The 16,636-nt window shown below is 52.4% G+C and overlaps 1 protein-coding gene across 2 annotated transcripts in view; it reads right to left on the reverse strand.

The window, feature by feature from the left end:
- Positions 1–16,636, reverse strand: part of GALNT17 (polypeptide N-acetylgalactosaminyltransferase 17) — a 500,518-nt gene that overhangs the window by 276,107 nt on the left and 207,775 nt on the right. For both annotated transcript variants that reach the window (XM_008257969.4, XM_089320671.1), the window contains exon 3: positions 3,843–4,009. In XM_008257969.4, the coding sequence (XP_008256191.1) occupies positions 3,843–4,009 (167 nt within the window). The remainder of the gene's footprint in view (positions 1–3,842; positions 4,010–16,636) is intronic.

Genomic DNA, 16,636 nt, shown 5'->3' on the forward strand with positions numbered 1-16,636 from the left:
TCGGTGCTCCTCCAAGTGTGGCTGCTGCACCTGCTGCGTCCGTGTACCTGGGAGCTGCGGCTCCCAGCCCCACCCCAAACCTCCTGAGGCATCACTCGCTCCAGGGTGGGGCTGCAGGAGGTGCTGACGCAGAAGCACCTGTTGTTGCAGGTGTGTAAGTACCCCTGTTGCCTCGCCGCTGCAGCAGGTGCACCCAGGGAGGTGGGCCTCACCTGGCTCCTACAGTGAATTCAGCTCCTGCTGCCGTCTTTCTGGGGTGTCTCCCCTCCCAGTCTCACCTCCTAGTCCTGCACTCATGTTCAATTCACCTCCCATATAAAAGGCTTGCGCCCCTGTCTTTGTTCTGGGGAAAACGAAATTAAGACAGCTCCTGAACCCACTCAATGCCGAGCCCTGGGCTGCAGATCCCAGCTCTCTACAGCTGGACCTAACTATGCCTTCTGGTTCCCCTTACTCTGGGAGCACCACCAGCAGAGAGTCCTCACTCTCTGGGTCTTCCAGCCCTTCTCTGTGCCACCTCCAGCCTCTGCCTGCCAACCCGCAAGTCCTCCTCCCTCACTGGGTGAGACTGAGGGTCAACCACCAGGGGGACCCTGGGAAACACAGTCTCACCCAGCACTGTGGTTCCACTTAGGCAAAACATGGTGCTACCACATCACATGCTAACCTGTGCTGGGGCAGGTAGATGGCCCAAGGGCTTGAGGATATCAGCAAGAATTCTTTGGGGCCGGCGCCGTGGCTCAATAGGCTAATCCTCCGCCTAGCGGCTCCAGCACACCGGGTTCTAGTCCCGGTCGGGGCACCGGATTCTATCCCGGTTGCCCCTCTTCCAGTTCAGCTCTCTGCTGTGGCCAGGGAGTGCAGTGGAGGATGGCCCAGGTGCTTGGGCCCTGCACCCACATGGGAGACCAGGATAAGCACCTGGCTCCTGCCTTCGGATTAGCGCGGTGCGCCAGCCGCAGCGCGCTGGCCGCGGCGGCCATTGGAGGGTGAACCAACGGCAAAGGAAGACCTTTCTCTCTGTCTCTCTCTCTCACTGTCTACTCTGCCTGTCAAAAAAAAAAAAAAGAATTTTTTGAGAAAGTGATGTATATAGGGGGGACAGGTGGGGACAAGTGGGAGAAGGCCAAACAGAGCATGGACGGTAAGCTGCAGTAAGGGGGCTGAGGCAGGTGCAAGGCTTCACAGAGAAGGAGGCCGTGGGCAGTGAGAAGGGGGAAGGGCTTCACTGAGTGAAGGAACTGAAGGGGCTTCCTCTCGCGAGAAGACCATCACCGTGAAGTTCAGGAGAATATGTAGACAATGAAATGACCCAGGATAAAAGGTGAAAAACCTGTCCTTAAAGGTATCTTGCTGGAGCCAGGTGCACTGGAGCCCTTCAGAGCAGGGGCAGGTTCACAAGGGGCACAGGACCCCAGCTCCTGGACTGATTGAATGTCAGAGGCTCAGCCCCACGCTCCTGGAGACGCAAGCGTCCTTAAAAATGCTTATGCAGGGGCCGGCGCCATGGCTCACTTGGTTAATCCTCTGCCTGCGGCACCAGCATCCCATATGGGTGCCAGGTTCTAGTCCCGGTTGCTCCTCTTCCAGTCCAGCTCTCTGCGTGGTCTGGGAGGGCAGTGGAGGATGGCCCGAGTGCTTGGGCCCTGCACCCGTGTGGGAGACTAGGAAGAAGCACCTGGCTCCTGGCTTCGGATCGGCGTAGCTCCGGCCATAGAGGCCATTTGGCGGGGGGGGGGGGGGGGGGTGAACCAAGGTGAACCAACGGCAGGAAGAACTTTCTCTCTGTCTCTCTCTCACTGTCTATAACTCTACATGTCAAATAAAAAAAAATGTTCATGTAAAATGGAATTCAAAGAGAGGTTTATTTGGTGCAAACAACTGTGTGATGCCTACATGAAAGGGATCTTTATGAAAAATATATTATAAAGTAATGCAAGGGCTGGTGTTGTGGTACAGCAGGTTAAGCAGCCCACATCAAAGCACAGGTTCAAGTCCCTGCTGCTCTGCTTCTGATCCAGCTCTCTGCTCATGTGCCTGGGAAGGCAGCAGAAGAAGACCCAAGTGCTTGGGTCCCTGCCACCCATGTGGGAGACCCAGATGAAGCTCCTGTCTCTTGGATTCAGCCTATCCCAGCCCTGGCTGTTGGGAGAACGAACCAGGGGATGAAAGATCTTGTTCTCTCTCTCTCTCACACTCAGTCTTTCAAATCAATAGTAAAATAAATCTTTAAAAGGAAACTATGCACGGATTTCAAAAAAACACACCAAAAATAAACTATCTTTTAATACCTGTTTCCATGAACTTTTTGAAGTACACTGGTAATCGGGTCTTAAACAAGACCCGTGGCATTGCTATCTCTTCCTCCATTTCTTCCTGACTTAGGAGGAGGTCTTGGTGGGATAATCCTCCTCCTACTCAGCAGGCTGAAAGCCCAGGGCTTAGTCCACTCCTAATCCCACGGCTGTGCAGAATCTTAGCCTCCCTGGCCTGCAGGCAGGCTTTCACAGCCATTGGGAGCTCCTGAGGGTTTCTCCCTGTGGTGAGTATGGTGATTTTTGTAAGCTATGAGCATGATGAACCAAACCAATCCCCTTCACACTTCGGTCCAGTTGTCTCCAAGGATGTCCAGGGAGCTTTGCTATTGTCATCCAATATTTGCTTGCTTTATATTTTTAATTGATCCACTGAGCTGAATTCAAAAAGACCTGTAAACATCATTGGCTTTGACCTACAATCATTCTTTTAAAATGTTTATTATTTTCATCTGCTTGAAAGGCCGATAAAGACAGAGAGATAGAGACAGAGAGGGAGAGGGAGAGGGAGAGGGAGAGGGAGAGGGAGAGGGAGAGGGAGAGGGAGAGGGAGAGGGAAATAGAGAGAGAGAGAGAGAGAGAGAGAGAGAGAGATCTTCCATCCACTGATTCAGTCCCCAAATGCCCACAACAGCCAGCGTTGCACCAGGCCAGAGTCAGCAGCCAGGAACTCCGTCCAGGTCTCCCAGGTGAGTGGCAGGGACCCAGGTACTCGAATCATCAATGCTGTTTCCCAGGGTGCTGGGTTAGAAACAGAGCAGCAGGGAGTGGAGCCTGCACTCTGGGATGAGACACACAGGCACCCCCACACAGCAGCTCAACCCGCTCAGCCAAAGCAGCCAACCCTCCACGATCACATTGAGAACCGAGACGCAGAGGGGAGTTCTGATGTCCGATGAAGAGGTCCCAACGGAATTTCTTCTTTCACTTCTTGGAGAAGGACAAAGGAGGTGGCGGAGGGGGGAATGGGATGGGGAGAAGGCTGGGGGTGGAACTCAGCCCTTCACCATTGTCTATTTATTTATTTATTTATTTGGACAGGCAGAGTGGACAGTGAGAGAGAGAGACAGAGAGAAAGGTCTTCCTTTTTGCCGTTGGTTCACCCTCCAATGGCCGCCGTGGCTGGTGCACCGCGCTGATCCGAAGGCAGGAGCCAGGTGCTTCTCCTGGTCTCCCATGGGGTGCAGGGCCCAAGCACCTGGGCCATCCTCCACTGCACTCCTGGGCCACAGCAGAGAGCTGGCCTGGAAGAGGAGCAACCGGGACAGAATCCGGCGCCCCAACCGGGACTAGAACCCGGTGTGCCGGCGCCGCAAGGCGGAGGATTAGCCTATTGAGCCGCGGCGCCGGCCACCATTTTCTGTTAAGGGAAGTGCATCTAGATACACGAGCAATAATTTATTCCTACGAGCCCTGGGAGCCAGCCTTCACCTGGATTTCTTCCTCTAAAACACGCCCCTCTCCCACCCCGGCTCCCTGGGGAGTGCACGGGGCCCCGCCCTCCAGCTGACAGCAGGCAGCCCCTACCTTCGTCACTGTTGTCATCCACCAGGATGATCTCCTTCAGCAGGTGCGTCGGCGTGTGGTTGACGGCACTGTGCACGGAGCGCAGAATCACCGACAGGGCCTCGTTCACGAAGATGAAGATGATGGAGATCTGCGGCAGCTCCTTGGAGTACTTGAGCTCCTTGCACCTGGGGGACGAAGAGCCAGGGCGGGACAGGAGAGTTAGCGGCAGCACCGCGGCACGCGCGTGGCAGCTGGCCTCGGCAAGGATTGCAGCCCAGGCCTTCCAAGGCGTGGATCTCTGGTTGCCTCTTGACCTCCTCCAGGCTAAGAAGTGAAAAATGAAACCAAGGAGGAGATTAAAGGACCCAGTCTCACTTTCCCCAATTTTTACCAAAGGCAATGCATTATATTCGGGCATGCATCTTACTCGTGGCTCCTGTGTCACCCAGAAGTGCCCCCACACTTCCCCTAGCCCTGTCTTCAGCGCACACCTGTGCAATTTCTCATTCCTAGCACCTGCGTTTGCATGCCTACAGCTTTCTTTACTGCCGCCTAGGCAACTGCCCTCACTCTGGGAGCTCTTATCTCAAGATCCCTGAGACTGGGTGTACAAATAGCCCGGCTCCCTCTCCCCTTGACAAGTTAACTCTAAATTCCCCCAGTGGGATTAAGATCCCATGACCCACAGTTGCAATCTGCATCACAGGTCTTCCCCTAGCAGTGGCTTTGTCACCTTTCAGGTAAACCACCTGCACGCGGGTCTAATGCTCCTATTTCCAATGACCTATCTCCAGAGTAACACCATCAAGACATCTACTGAACGCACAGGTGACCAGCAACAAACTAAGATCTCTGCTCCCACGGAGCTGCCTTTCTAGAAGAAATGAAACCACACGCCAACAACAACAAATAAAAGAAGTGGATTTTCCCACTTGCAACTATCATATCCTAACCCTAACCCTAACCTAACCCTAACCTAACCCTAACCCTAGCTAAAGCCCTAACCCCAGCCTCAGTCCTAACCCTAGACCTAGCCTTAGCCCTAATCCTAACCCTAAACCTAACCCTAGCTTAATCCTAAACCTAACCCCAGCCCTAACATTAACCCTAGCCCCAGCCCTAACCTGACCCTAACCCTATCACTAACCCTAGGCCCAGCCTAACCCTAGATCTAACCTAACCCTACCCCTACCCCTACCCCTAACCCTAGCCCCAGCCCTAACCCTATCCCTAACCCAAACTCCAGTCCCAGACCTAACCCTAGCCCTAGTCCTAACCCTAACCCTATCCCTAACCCTAACCCTAGCCCCAGCCCTAACTCTAGACCTAACCTAACCCTAACCCTAACCCTATCCCTAACTCTAGCTCCAGACCTAACCTTAGCCCTAGCCCTAGCCCTAATCCTAACCCTAAACCTAACCCTAACTTAATCCTAAACCTAGCCCCAGCCCTAATATTAACCCTAGCCCCAGCCCTAACCTAACCCTAACCCTATCCCTAACCCTAATCCTAGGCCCAGCCTAACCCTAGATCTAACCTAACCCTACCCCTACCACTAACCCTAGCCCCAGCCCTAACCTAACCCTAACCCTAGACCTAGCCCTAGCCCTAATCCTAACCCTAAACCTAACCCTAACTTAATCCTAAACCTAGCCCCAGCCCTAACTCTAGACCTAACCTAACCCTAACCCTAACCCTATCCCTAACCCTAGCTCCAGCCCTAACTCTAGACCTAACCTAACCCTAACCCTAAATCTAACCCTAACCTAATCCTAACCTGAACCCTAGTCTAAACCCTAATCCTAACCCTAGTCCTAGTCCTAACCCTAACCCTAACCCTAACCCTAACTGACACACCCAAGCCTGGTTCAAGGTGTTCTAAAATCTCCCTGGGGGCAGGAGCCGACCTCCCTCCTGCAACCCCTCCGCAGAGATGAAACAGCAGCACCCTGCACACCCAGGCTGGCCTCAGGGGGCCCGCAGCGTTGGCCAGGGCTCCAGGTGACGTGACAGAAGATTTAACACCTGGGGAACGCACTGCGCAGCCCTCGGTCACAGAAGCACCTTGTACTCTCTCTGGGCAGCACTGCGGGGATTTTATTGCTACGCCTGGCCTAAGCCATTTCGGAAACAGCGAACAGAAACCTAGCAGAACGGAGCACGGAGAGATATGCGCATTTTAATGCACCCTTCCCCTCTTGGAGGGAGACTGCACAATATATAGCCCAATGCGTGAGCCAGCAAAACAAAGGAAAGAGGACGGAGGGATGGAGTGAGAGGGCTGAGATGCTGAAGACGGAGCGAGAGATACGGCTGTTTTTTATGCGGAACAGCTCGGACTGTGTCGGGCCGTATTAATCAAGTAGGCAATTTTCGGAAGAAAATAAAGCTTTGTTACAATATACGCGGGTGTCTCCTGGAGGGGACCATCCAGGGACACATTGATCATGCAGGCTCATTTTTACTGTGTCGCTGTAAATCTACTTCTGGGGGTTGCCAGGGAGTTTCGGGTGGCTATTGAAAGGGCTTCCGGCAGTCGGGGAGAACCATGTCATGAACTGTGTGGTGCTTCGAGGGACGAGGGCACCCCAGAAGGTCGCCTGGACGAGGGCACCCCTGAAGGTCGCCAGGAGCCCCCTCAGCCCTCTGGAGCCCCCAAGTCTGGCAGGTGCCCCAGGACTCACCCGCTTGTACAGGGAGCACACACCCACTGTGCATACCCCAGTGCTGATCCTGCACCTGGTGTCTCACAACAGATTCTGGTTCTTGCAATGAAGAAGAAAGGCCAGACTGCATGGTACCCACACCAAGCCAGGGGCTCACACTGCATATCAAATACCAAGTTGGAAGCCTCTTGCCTTGAGTGGGCAACTCCACCTGGTGAAGTGAGACATGCGGGAGAGCGTTTGGGAGATGGGGGCCTCAGTCTTGCCCTTTCGGGGGACCGAGGTGGCTTTTCAATAAGTCAATAAATTTGAAAAAGCCGGCACTGAGACACAGTGGGTTAAGCCACCACCTGTAATGTCTACATTCCACATGAGCACCGGTTTGAGTCCTGTTTGCTCCACTTTTGATTCAGCTTCCTGTTAATGCGCTTGGGAAGGCAGCAGAAGATGGGGCAAGTGTTTGAGACCCTGCCACCCCTGTGGGAGGCCCAGATGGAGTTCCAGTCTCCTGGCTTCAGCCTGGCCCAGCCCTGGTTCTTGTGGCCATTTGGGGAATAAACCAGTGGATGGAACATCTGTCTCTCTAGCTCCCTTTGACTCTGCCTTTCAAATAGATAAACACATCTTTAAGAAATAAATAAAGCTGGTATCCCCAAGTATCAGAAGACAGAAGTGTTCCAGTATGCATGGACCACAGTCCCCTGGATATGCTATTCACTCCCCCAACACACACACACCCACACACACACCCACACACACACCCATCAGTCTCTTCATCTGTCAGGCTACAAAGCAAACCATGCCAGACTCAGCACCAGGATTCCTGTAAGCATCAGGTGATACAGAACCTCTGAGAGGCCCAGAAACAGGTACCATGCTATCGAATGAGAAGGTCCAGTCTGCTTGGCTGGCTCCTCCCTTCTGCCTTCTGGCCTCTCTGTTCCCCCTACACATCCACCATCACCTTGACGTCCAGAGCGTCCCCTAGACCGAGGACACCCCACCCCCAGGACCCGTGGAGGGTAATTATTATAAAAACCAGCATCATTTCTGCTGCTCTACAGAGGCAGACTCTCTCTCTTTTAAGTGGTGGGATGTCTTTTCTTTTTGTAAGATTTATTTTTACTTGAGAAGAGAGAGAGAGAGAGAGAGAGAGAGAGAGACTGGAAAGAGCAGCAACTCCTGTGCCTCAAAGAGCATGCTGGATGGATCCCTGCTGTGACCTTGTGACCCTCAGTGGGTCCCAACTGCAGGAGACCTGGATGTCCCACCCCTGCACACAGAGCTCCCCCACCCCCACCCCATCACCTCCTCATTCCTGGAAGGCACTCAGGTGCCCAGTGCCACAGTGGTGGGTGGCAGGCATGGCACCTCTGGATGGGAGAGGAGCAGCCAGCTCCAAGTACACCTTGCAGCCCGTCTCTGTAGGACTGCACATACAGAATTGGGGACATTTCTTGCCTCCCCCTTGGCTCTGAGGGTATAAAAACCAGGTACGTAAGAGCAGCTGGGAGGCCGTGTGAATAAAAGAAGGGATCAGAAAATTGACAGACACCTGCAGAGAGGAGAGAGGATGATAAACCCCATCCACTGCAAAATATCTCAAAACCCATCACTGGGAGGTGCTGGGCGCCGCCTCTCTCTCAATCTCGAAGTGGATCTGGGCCCCAGAAGTCACCAATTCCCTCTCAATAACTGGTCAGTAGGCAAGCAACAATCCTTGGTGCCAAAGAAGCTTACTGGCAGGAAAGCTATTGATCCAGATCAAGTTTCTTTTTTTTTTTTTTTTTTTTTTTTTTGACAGGCAGAGTGGACAGTGAGAGAGAGAGACAGAGAGAGAAAGGTCTTCCTTTGCCGCTGGTTCACCCTCCAATGGCCGCCGCTGCAGCCGGCGCACCGCGCTGATCCTGGCAGGAGCCAGGAGCCAGGTGCTTTTCCTGGTCTCCCATGGGGTGCAGGGCCCAAGCACCTGGGCCATCCTCCACTGCACTCCCTGGCCATAGCAGAGAGCTGGCCTGGAAGAGGGGCAACCGGGACAGAATCCGGCGCCCCAACCGGGACTAGAACCCGGTGTGCCGGCGCCGCAAGGTGGAGGATTAGCCTATTGAGCCACGGCGCCGGCTCCAGATCAAGTTTCATCAATGCCCAAGGCCCAGGGGGGGGGACTATGAAGAAATTCAAAGCCAGGTTCTCCTGAAACATCGGGAAAAGGATGCTCAGCCAAGCTGCTCTCAGAACCATCAGAGGCAAATGAGCCAACCCAGTGTGGTCTCTGAGGCTGCGAGCCTCTTACTGCCCACTGGTCCATGAGTCTGTCCATTTTCCCACGTGCCTAGGATGCTCCCTTGAACTCCCACATGAGGGTAACCATTATTCCCCTTCCTCCACCCTTTGCCCCCCCAACGGCCAATGACTTCACTTAGCACCCAAGGTGCCCAGGATCTCACTTCACTGTTGGCGAGCTGGGCGGCCAGGCTGCCTCTGGAACCCCCCGAAGGAATCTCAATTGAAACACGGGGAGCTGGTGTTGTGGCACAGGGGGTTAAGCTACCATTTGCAGTGCCCACATCCCATATCAGGGCATTGGTTTGAGTCCCAGCTACTCCAGTTCTCATCCAGCTCCCTGCTAATGTGTCTGGGGAGCAGCAGATGGAAATGAATTGGGTTCCTGCCATACTACAGCAGACTGGGGCGTCACACCCCATCAGAACCTTGTCATTGCAGTCCCTCATCCTGTCCCTGTCACAGCCGAGGCGCTTCAGATCCACAGCCCAGGATGTCCAGAAGAACCATCTAGAACATGGGTAGCCACAGCACGATGATGTCTGGACACACACCCCTCCCCGCCCCCAGGACTTCCTCACTGCCCGGAGCCACTGTACCTGGACCACTGACAACGTCAACCACCATCACTACCTTTCCTTCTGTATCTGTGTTCCCAGGATCTCCGTGTCTTGGGGCTGTCTGTTTTCTCCCCAAGCCAGCCCAGCTGCAACCTCTGCACCTTCCTTCAGCCATGCTCTGCCCCTGCCCACCCCTCCTTCCAGGTCCCTTACCCCTAAGGTCCTTCTGACCCCATCCACCCATCCACTTGACTTTGCTCCCTCTGGCTCACACAGCCGACACTGCAGTTCCACTGCTCACCACTGTGCATCTGGGGCCGAGACAAATCCAAGGTCCCCAGTCCCCCCTCCTCGGAGTCTCTTTGTATGACAGGCAGGTCAGAGCCCTCGATTCTATTTCTCTACACCCTCCCGGGCCCTTCACCACTTTCTTAAGCCCAGCCTCCCCCTCTGCAAAGAATGGTGCCCCCTCCTGCACACAAGAGGAAATCAAAGCCACTGTGTGGTCTGCAGGCCAGCAGCATCAGCACCAGTGGCATCCAGGAACTTGTCAGGAAGGCGAAGTTCAGGCTCTACCCAGACCCCTGAGTCAGAGTCCCCCGGGGGTGCCCAGCCATCTGTTATCTGTCTCATCAAGCCATTCAGGGGACCCCCATGCACATGGAAGTGTAAGAAGCACCCCCTCCTGTAAGCAAAGCCACCTAGGAACTCACCCTCCCTACTCCCCTCCACCTTGTGGAAAGCCAGGTCCTAGAGGTCAAAGGTGACCCCTTCCTTTTGGCTGAGAGGTGCCAGCTGCCTCCCACTGAGCTCCTCTCCTCCCTCCACCGACTTTTTCCACTTATGGAAGAGACTCAAGTCTCCCAGTTAAATGAAAATACCCTCACCCCCTTCCTCAAAGGGAGCCTATTTAGCTTAGATCCTGAGACCTCACTATCCCCACACCCCTCTCTCAGCTTTCTCTCCCAGGCAATCTTCCCCAGCCACTGGTTCTGGTACCCAAGTTGCCATTTTCTGCCCATCCCATAAATTCCAAAATTCCTCAGGGATCCTTTTTCTGCCCCTTTGCTGTTGTCTTACCCTAATCTGGCCCCAGATGATCTCATTTGAGTCTACAGCTCCGACCAGTACATGGGCAACTTCCAAAGCTGTGTCTCCGGCCAGGACCTTCATCCAAGCCTCTGCTCCTGCTGGACGGCTCCCCAGTGCTCCAAGTTCAGTTCCAAGTTTAGTTGGCCTGAAACTGGAACCCCGATCTCATTGTTCCCTCCTGTGGTCATGGAAGGACACCATCCTGCCTCTTCAGAAGTCAATCAAAGCCAGGGCCCATCAACATAAGCAACCGATCACTCCGTCCTGGAGATGCTACCATCTTTAGGGTCTCCGTGTGACAGGTGTCCCTTCACCCCCATTTTTTTTTTTTTGACAGGCAGAGTGGACAGTGAGAGAGAGAGACAGAGAGAGAAAGGTCTTCCTTTGCCGCTGGTTCACCCTCCAATGGCCGCCGCGGCCGGCGCGCTGCGGCCGGCGCACCGCGCTGATCCGATGGCAGGAGCCAGGAGCCAGGTGCTTTTCCTGGTCTCCAATGGGGTGCAGGGCCCAAGCACCTGGGCCATCCTCCACTGTACTCCCTGGCCACAGCAGAGGGCTGGCCTGGAAGAGGGGCAACCGGGACAGAATCCGGCGCCCCGACCGGGACTAGAACCCGGTGTGCCGGCGCCGCTAGGCGGAGGATTAGCCTAGTGAGCCGCGGCGCCGGCCCCATTTTTACCACCTTAGTTTCCGTCCTCCTCACCCACCTCTGAATGACATCCTTGTCTCCAGTCTGCACTGCCTCCCGGGCAGCCCAATGCCATCCCACCCACCCCGGTGCTACCAGATCTTCTCCGAATGCAATGTGGTCACATGAAGCTCCTACTTCAACCATCTCTTGGCCTTGCCAGAGCATTCAGAATGTGGCTAAAACTCCCTTGCTAGCACCCAAGCTGAGAACCTGTTCATGTCTCCCACCCCGTCTCCTCTCGCTTTCTCAACTTTATATAAATATTCCATTGCTTCTATTTCACATACACTTTGCTCTCTGCCTGAAACGCTCTTCACCCTACCCGACTCTTCCTCCTCCTTCGATGCCCCCTGCCTGATGCCAGAGGCTACTTCTTCATGGCTTCCATACCCTCTGCAAGCTGACATCAGCGCTCCTCTGTCTTCTCCCGCCGCAGACCAGCTACCGTGTCTTCTTTCTTTCCGTTTCCCAGAGCGCACGACGCTTGGCAGGGAGGTGGTTACAGATTTGAAATCCGCCTCCCTTCTCTGTGTATTCCCTCCACCCTTCTACTGATCAAAGGTATCACTTATTTCCTGCCGCAGTGATAACATCGGTGATGACACCTCCACACTTAAAAGCCATCATCCCCAACACAACTGTGCTCCTGTCTCTGTGGATTTACTAATCAGGGCTCAAATTCTCATAGCTGCCTGGGTCAAGCACATTAGCCAGCCCTTCTGCTTCCTTCCTCATCAAGGCATTCCTCTGAGCGTCACAAAGAATGGCACCATATTTAGCAACAGCAGAACATGCAAAATGAGACGTGGCGTGGAGTGACTGAGATGTATGGGGTCTCTCTTCTGGAGCTCTCATTATTAGGACAAATACACACTTTGCTGAGTGGCTTAATTTCCTCCAGGAAGGAGGCGCACACCTCATTAGCTCAGTTCCCCCACACAGAGCGAGCTCCAGGACAAACTGCCTACCCTAGCATTTGAGTCCCTGGGTGCCCATCCTACTGGTCGAATCGGGCCAATTTTCATGAATCAGGATTCAGCCAGCTCCGTGGTAGGAGTTCTTATCTTGGAGTCCATGCAGCCCCAGGAAAACTCGCTGAAGTTGAATGCTACACGTGGTACATGCAGATTGTGTTGTTTTTTTCTTGGAAGACAATGCACACCTTTCATCAGCTTGCTCAGGAGGGCTGGACCCTGGCCAGAGAGCGCCTTTGTCTGTGTGAAATTCCAGGTCGTTGTCACAGGCCAGTAAGTGACCCAGGCCCTGGGGTCAAGCACCTCAGAGGCAAGAAACTCCACAGTTTCTTGGCCAACCTGGCTTCTACAAACATTGATTTTGGAGGATTCTCGTGGACATTTCTGATTCTTGAACTGAACATGTACTGGCTCCATGGCTACCTGGAACATGCTTGTCTCTTGAGCCACAAAGAGTTGCATTGCCAAGGACAGGGCAATTATTGTTAGTCCAAAAAAAAAAATGCATGAGGCTCAGCTGTTCTCGGCCAAGGCCACGTTGAAGGTGCAGGAGGCGCTCCTGGCATGAGCCAAGAAGCTTCCTGTCCAATCTATGGGCAGAGGAATATTTTAAGGGAGAACGGCCCATTGTTCTTCTTTGGTCTTTGTTCTGATCATAGTTCACTGTGTATAGAGCACAGGTTTCCCTAAAAGTGAAGAGGGGACACACACACGCACACACATGCACGCACACACACACACACACACAGGCCGGGCATCCCTCAGATTCTCAGGTCAAGAGATGACTCTGCATGGTACAAGGCAGCTTATCTCGCTGCATTCAACAGCAGCAAAAAGGAAAGAAAATCCCCAGAGTTTTATTAAGCAATGGTTCAGGAATAGAATTTCTAAAAACAATTAAGGGTAAATTAATGCAGACAGTTTCAGGCCAGGACGACGAAGCCCTCGGTGCTCTGAAGACACAGGCAATGCTGACTGCATTATATTCATACCTGGTATGTGTCCTGCACCCTTTCGAAGCTAAGTGGAATGAGAGGGGAGATGAAAATACATTAGGAGCTGATACAAGTTGGAAAGAAATTCCTAGACCCAGCAGACTCCTAGCTTGGTCAACAGGATTTTTTATAGCTCTCCAAGGTCATAAAACCCTCTGCTTGGGGCTGGTGCTGTGGTGCAGCAGGTGAGGCTGCCACCTGTGGTGCCGGCATCCCAGATGGGCACCGGTTCGAGTCCCGGCTGCTCTACTTCCCATCCAGCTCTCTGCTGGGAAGGCCATGCAAGACCTGGATGAAACTCCTGGCTCCTGGCTTCAGATCGACACTGCAGCCAGTTGGGGAGTGAAACAGTGGATGGAGGCCCTCTCTCTCTGCCTCTCCTTCTCTCTCTGTGTAACTCTGACTTTCAGATAAATAAATAAATCTTAAAAAAAAAAAAAAACCCTCTGCTCTCAGCCAAGGTCTCACCACCTCACCTCCACCCAGCCCCTCCCGCTCCCTCCAGAGTTCCAAACTAAAGGTCATGACCCCATACCTTCAGCACCACAGTGAGAACTACCACACCAGTACTGTTTTTCCTTCTCTTGGTTTCTTTCAAAGGCAAAGGAGTTGTAACCATCGTTTTTAAAAGTTTCACGTAGTTGAAAAACCAAAGAGAGAGAGACAGACAGACAGAGAGAGAGAGAGAGAGAGAATCGGCCCTTGGCTGGTTTACTCTCTAAATGCCTGTAACAGTCAGGGCTGGGGCAGACCAGAGCCAGGAGCCCACAACTCCTACCAGGTTTCCCACCCGGGTGACAGGGACACGAATACTTGAACCGGTATCTCCTGCCGCCCAGGGTGCACGTTAGGAGGATGCCGGAATTGGAAGCAGGGGCAAGACTTGGTCCCGATTATTCCAATACGGGAAATGGGCATCCCAAGTGGTGTATTAACTGCTTCACTGAACATCCTCCCTATCTATCATTTTTCCTTTTAGTGTTTGGGCCACATTCACCAGTCAAGCCTGACTCGTTACTGACCGTAATCCTGAAAACACTTCTGCTGTTCCCCAAATCTCCAACCCATCTTCCTTTTATTGTTGTTACCTCTATGTAGCCAAGGGCAGGCCAGATCCAACACTGGGTCAGATCCTACACACCAGCCTTCTGGGCTCAGTTCGATCTAGCCTCATCTTGCCCATCTTGGCCAGTCCTAAGGCCTTCTCCCTCCAGGGACTGCCGGAGTGACAGAGCTGCTCCCATTTGTATCATGCGGCAAATGCATTCATGGCCCTACCCTTTGACCTCTGACTCTCAAGTTCTGCCTGCTAAAGAGACTATGCCTGTTTTTCCCCAGCCCTTGGATCTGAACTTGGCCGCATGACTGGTTTTGATCAAGCAGGGTCAGGTGTTGGACGCCAGCTGTTCCTGCGCCTCTGACCCTCATCCGGGAGAAGCACCGGGCTGACGGATGGTTCCAGAAGACGATGCATTAACGGTTATTGTTGGGTGCCAACTCGGCTGGATTGAGGAACACCAAGCGCACTGGGAAGGCTTTCTTCTGGAGTGCAGCTGGGAGGAATCTGAGTGCAGTTGAGTGGAGAAGGTCCACTCGCACTGTGGGTGGTCACATCCAGTGGTCTGAGGATCAGCCACAAAGGTGGAACAAAGGCTACTCTGTCTTTGGGAGCTGGGTTACACTCTCGCTCTCCTGTCTTTAGACATCAGAACTCCAGACTCCTCCCATCTTTGAACACCAGCCCATAGACCCGTGGTCCTCAGGGTTCTCCTACCTATGGCCTTGGACTGAGAATGAAGCCATGGGCTGTGCTGGTTCCAGCCTTGGACTGAGCCCCACCGCCAGCTCTCAGGGCCTGCAGCTTGTGGAACCCCTGTTGGGGGACTTCTCCGCCAGGTCTCCTAATAAATCTCTTGTGTGTCTATCTGTCTGTCTGTCTGTCTATTTCTACCTCCTGATTCCCTCTCTCTGTGGGGAACCTGACTAGGATGGAAGACATGGGGGGGGAGTGACCCCCGCAGGACACGCATGCCCATGCAAGCCTGAACATTGCAGAAACGACGCTCATACTGCACAGGGCCATTCCTGGTCCCAGTGATCCAAGAGGAAAAAAAAAAATCAAGGCTCAGAATTACTTCCCCGACATCAAGAGGGTGGTAGACAGAGCTTGACATTCAGCCCAGACCTCCAGGGCCCCAAAGCCCGTGACCTACGGAGACGGAGGGAAACATTCCTCAAGGAATGTCCAAGCACAGAAATGAGCAATGGCTTCTATGCCTGCTTTTTTGTTTCACTGTAGTCTTTGGTTTTTCACATTGCACATGTGTTACTTCCCCACTTCAAAAAAAAAAAAAAAAAAACACTGGATGTGTTACTTTCATAAAGATTCCTATGGAAATAGTCTTAACAACTTGACAAATGATTTCAGCATTGGACCTGAAAGAGTAGCGGGGAATAGCAAACAGCAAAACGGTTGAGGGGAAAAGGGTATTAAGAACTCCGAGAGACATATATATGATGTTAAATCCAATCTAAAGCTAACGTAATTGAATCAGTGTGCTCCTAGACCAAGCCAGCTGACAACCGAAACAGAATCAGGAGACAGACAGAGCTGATCTTAAAAAGTCTATGCCGAGAAGATGCTGCCAACTGAAGGGTAGGGGAAAAAAAAGCATTCAGTGCATGGTGTTGGGTGCACTGCTTCTCCTGGGGCAAAGCAGTGAGAATCTCCCTGCAAACACTTCAGAGGAAGTTCAGACAAATCAAACTTCATTTGCAGCTTTGTGGCACAGCGGGATAAGCCACTACCCGGGATGCCAGCATCCCATACGGAAGTACCAGTTCAAGTCTTGGCTGTTCTGCTTCCAACCCACCTTCCTGCTAAAGCAACTGGGATAACAGTGGAAGACGGCCCCAGGCTTGGGTCCCTGCCACCCATATGGGAGACCAACATACAGCTCCAGGCTCCTGACTTCAGCCTGGATCAGCCTGGGCCATTGGAAGTGAACCAGCAGGTGGAAGATATTTCTCTCTCTCTCTCTTTCACTCTCTCTCCGAATTTCTCCGAATTCTGCCTTTCACATAAAAAATATATTTTAAGAATTAGAATTCTAAATAGCAGGAAAATAAAAAAGATAAAAGTGAATATTCATACAAATTCTGGGTATAGAAGAATTTCTAAGTAGTTTAATAATAATTAGAAACCTCAGCTCTTCAAAACAAGATTAAAAGACAATAGTAAATTGCAGAATAAAGAACCCATTTACAGCAATGACAAAAGAATACAAGATCTTATACTATTCAATCTCAAAAACCCAAAGAACACAATTAGGTAAATAAATGGAAAACAGGAACACACAATTGAGAGAACAAAAGAACCAAACGACTAACAAATGCCTGAAAACAGGTGAACCAACACTAGTAATAAAAGTCATTCAAGGGAAAACAATGAAATGTCTGTGCGCCTCTAGGTGGTGAAATTATAAATCATGTTTATTGCTCCTTTATCATTTTCTTGTTCTGATTTTTTATAATGAGCAAACGCAACACAG

The sequence above is a fragment of the Oryctolagus cuniculus genome, chromosome 19 (assembly GCF_051225735.1).
Source record: "Oryctolagus cuniculus isolate XC-2025 breed Fujian yellow rabbit chromosome 19, ASM5122573v1, whole genome shotgun sequence".
NCBI classification, from domain to species: domain Eukaryota; kingdom Metazoa; phylum Chordata; class Mammalia; order Lagomorpha; family Leporidae; genus Oryctolagus; species Oryctolagus cuniculus.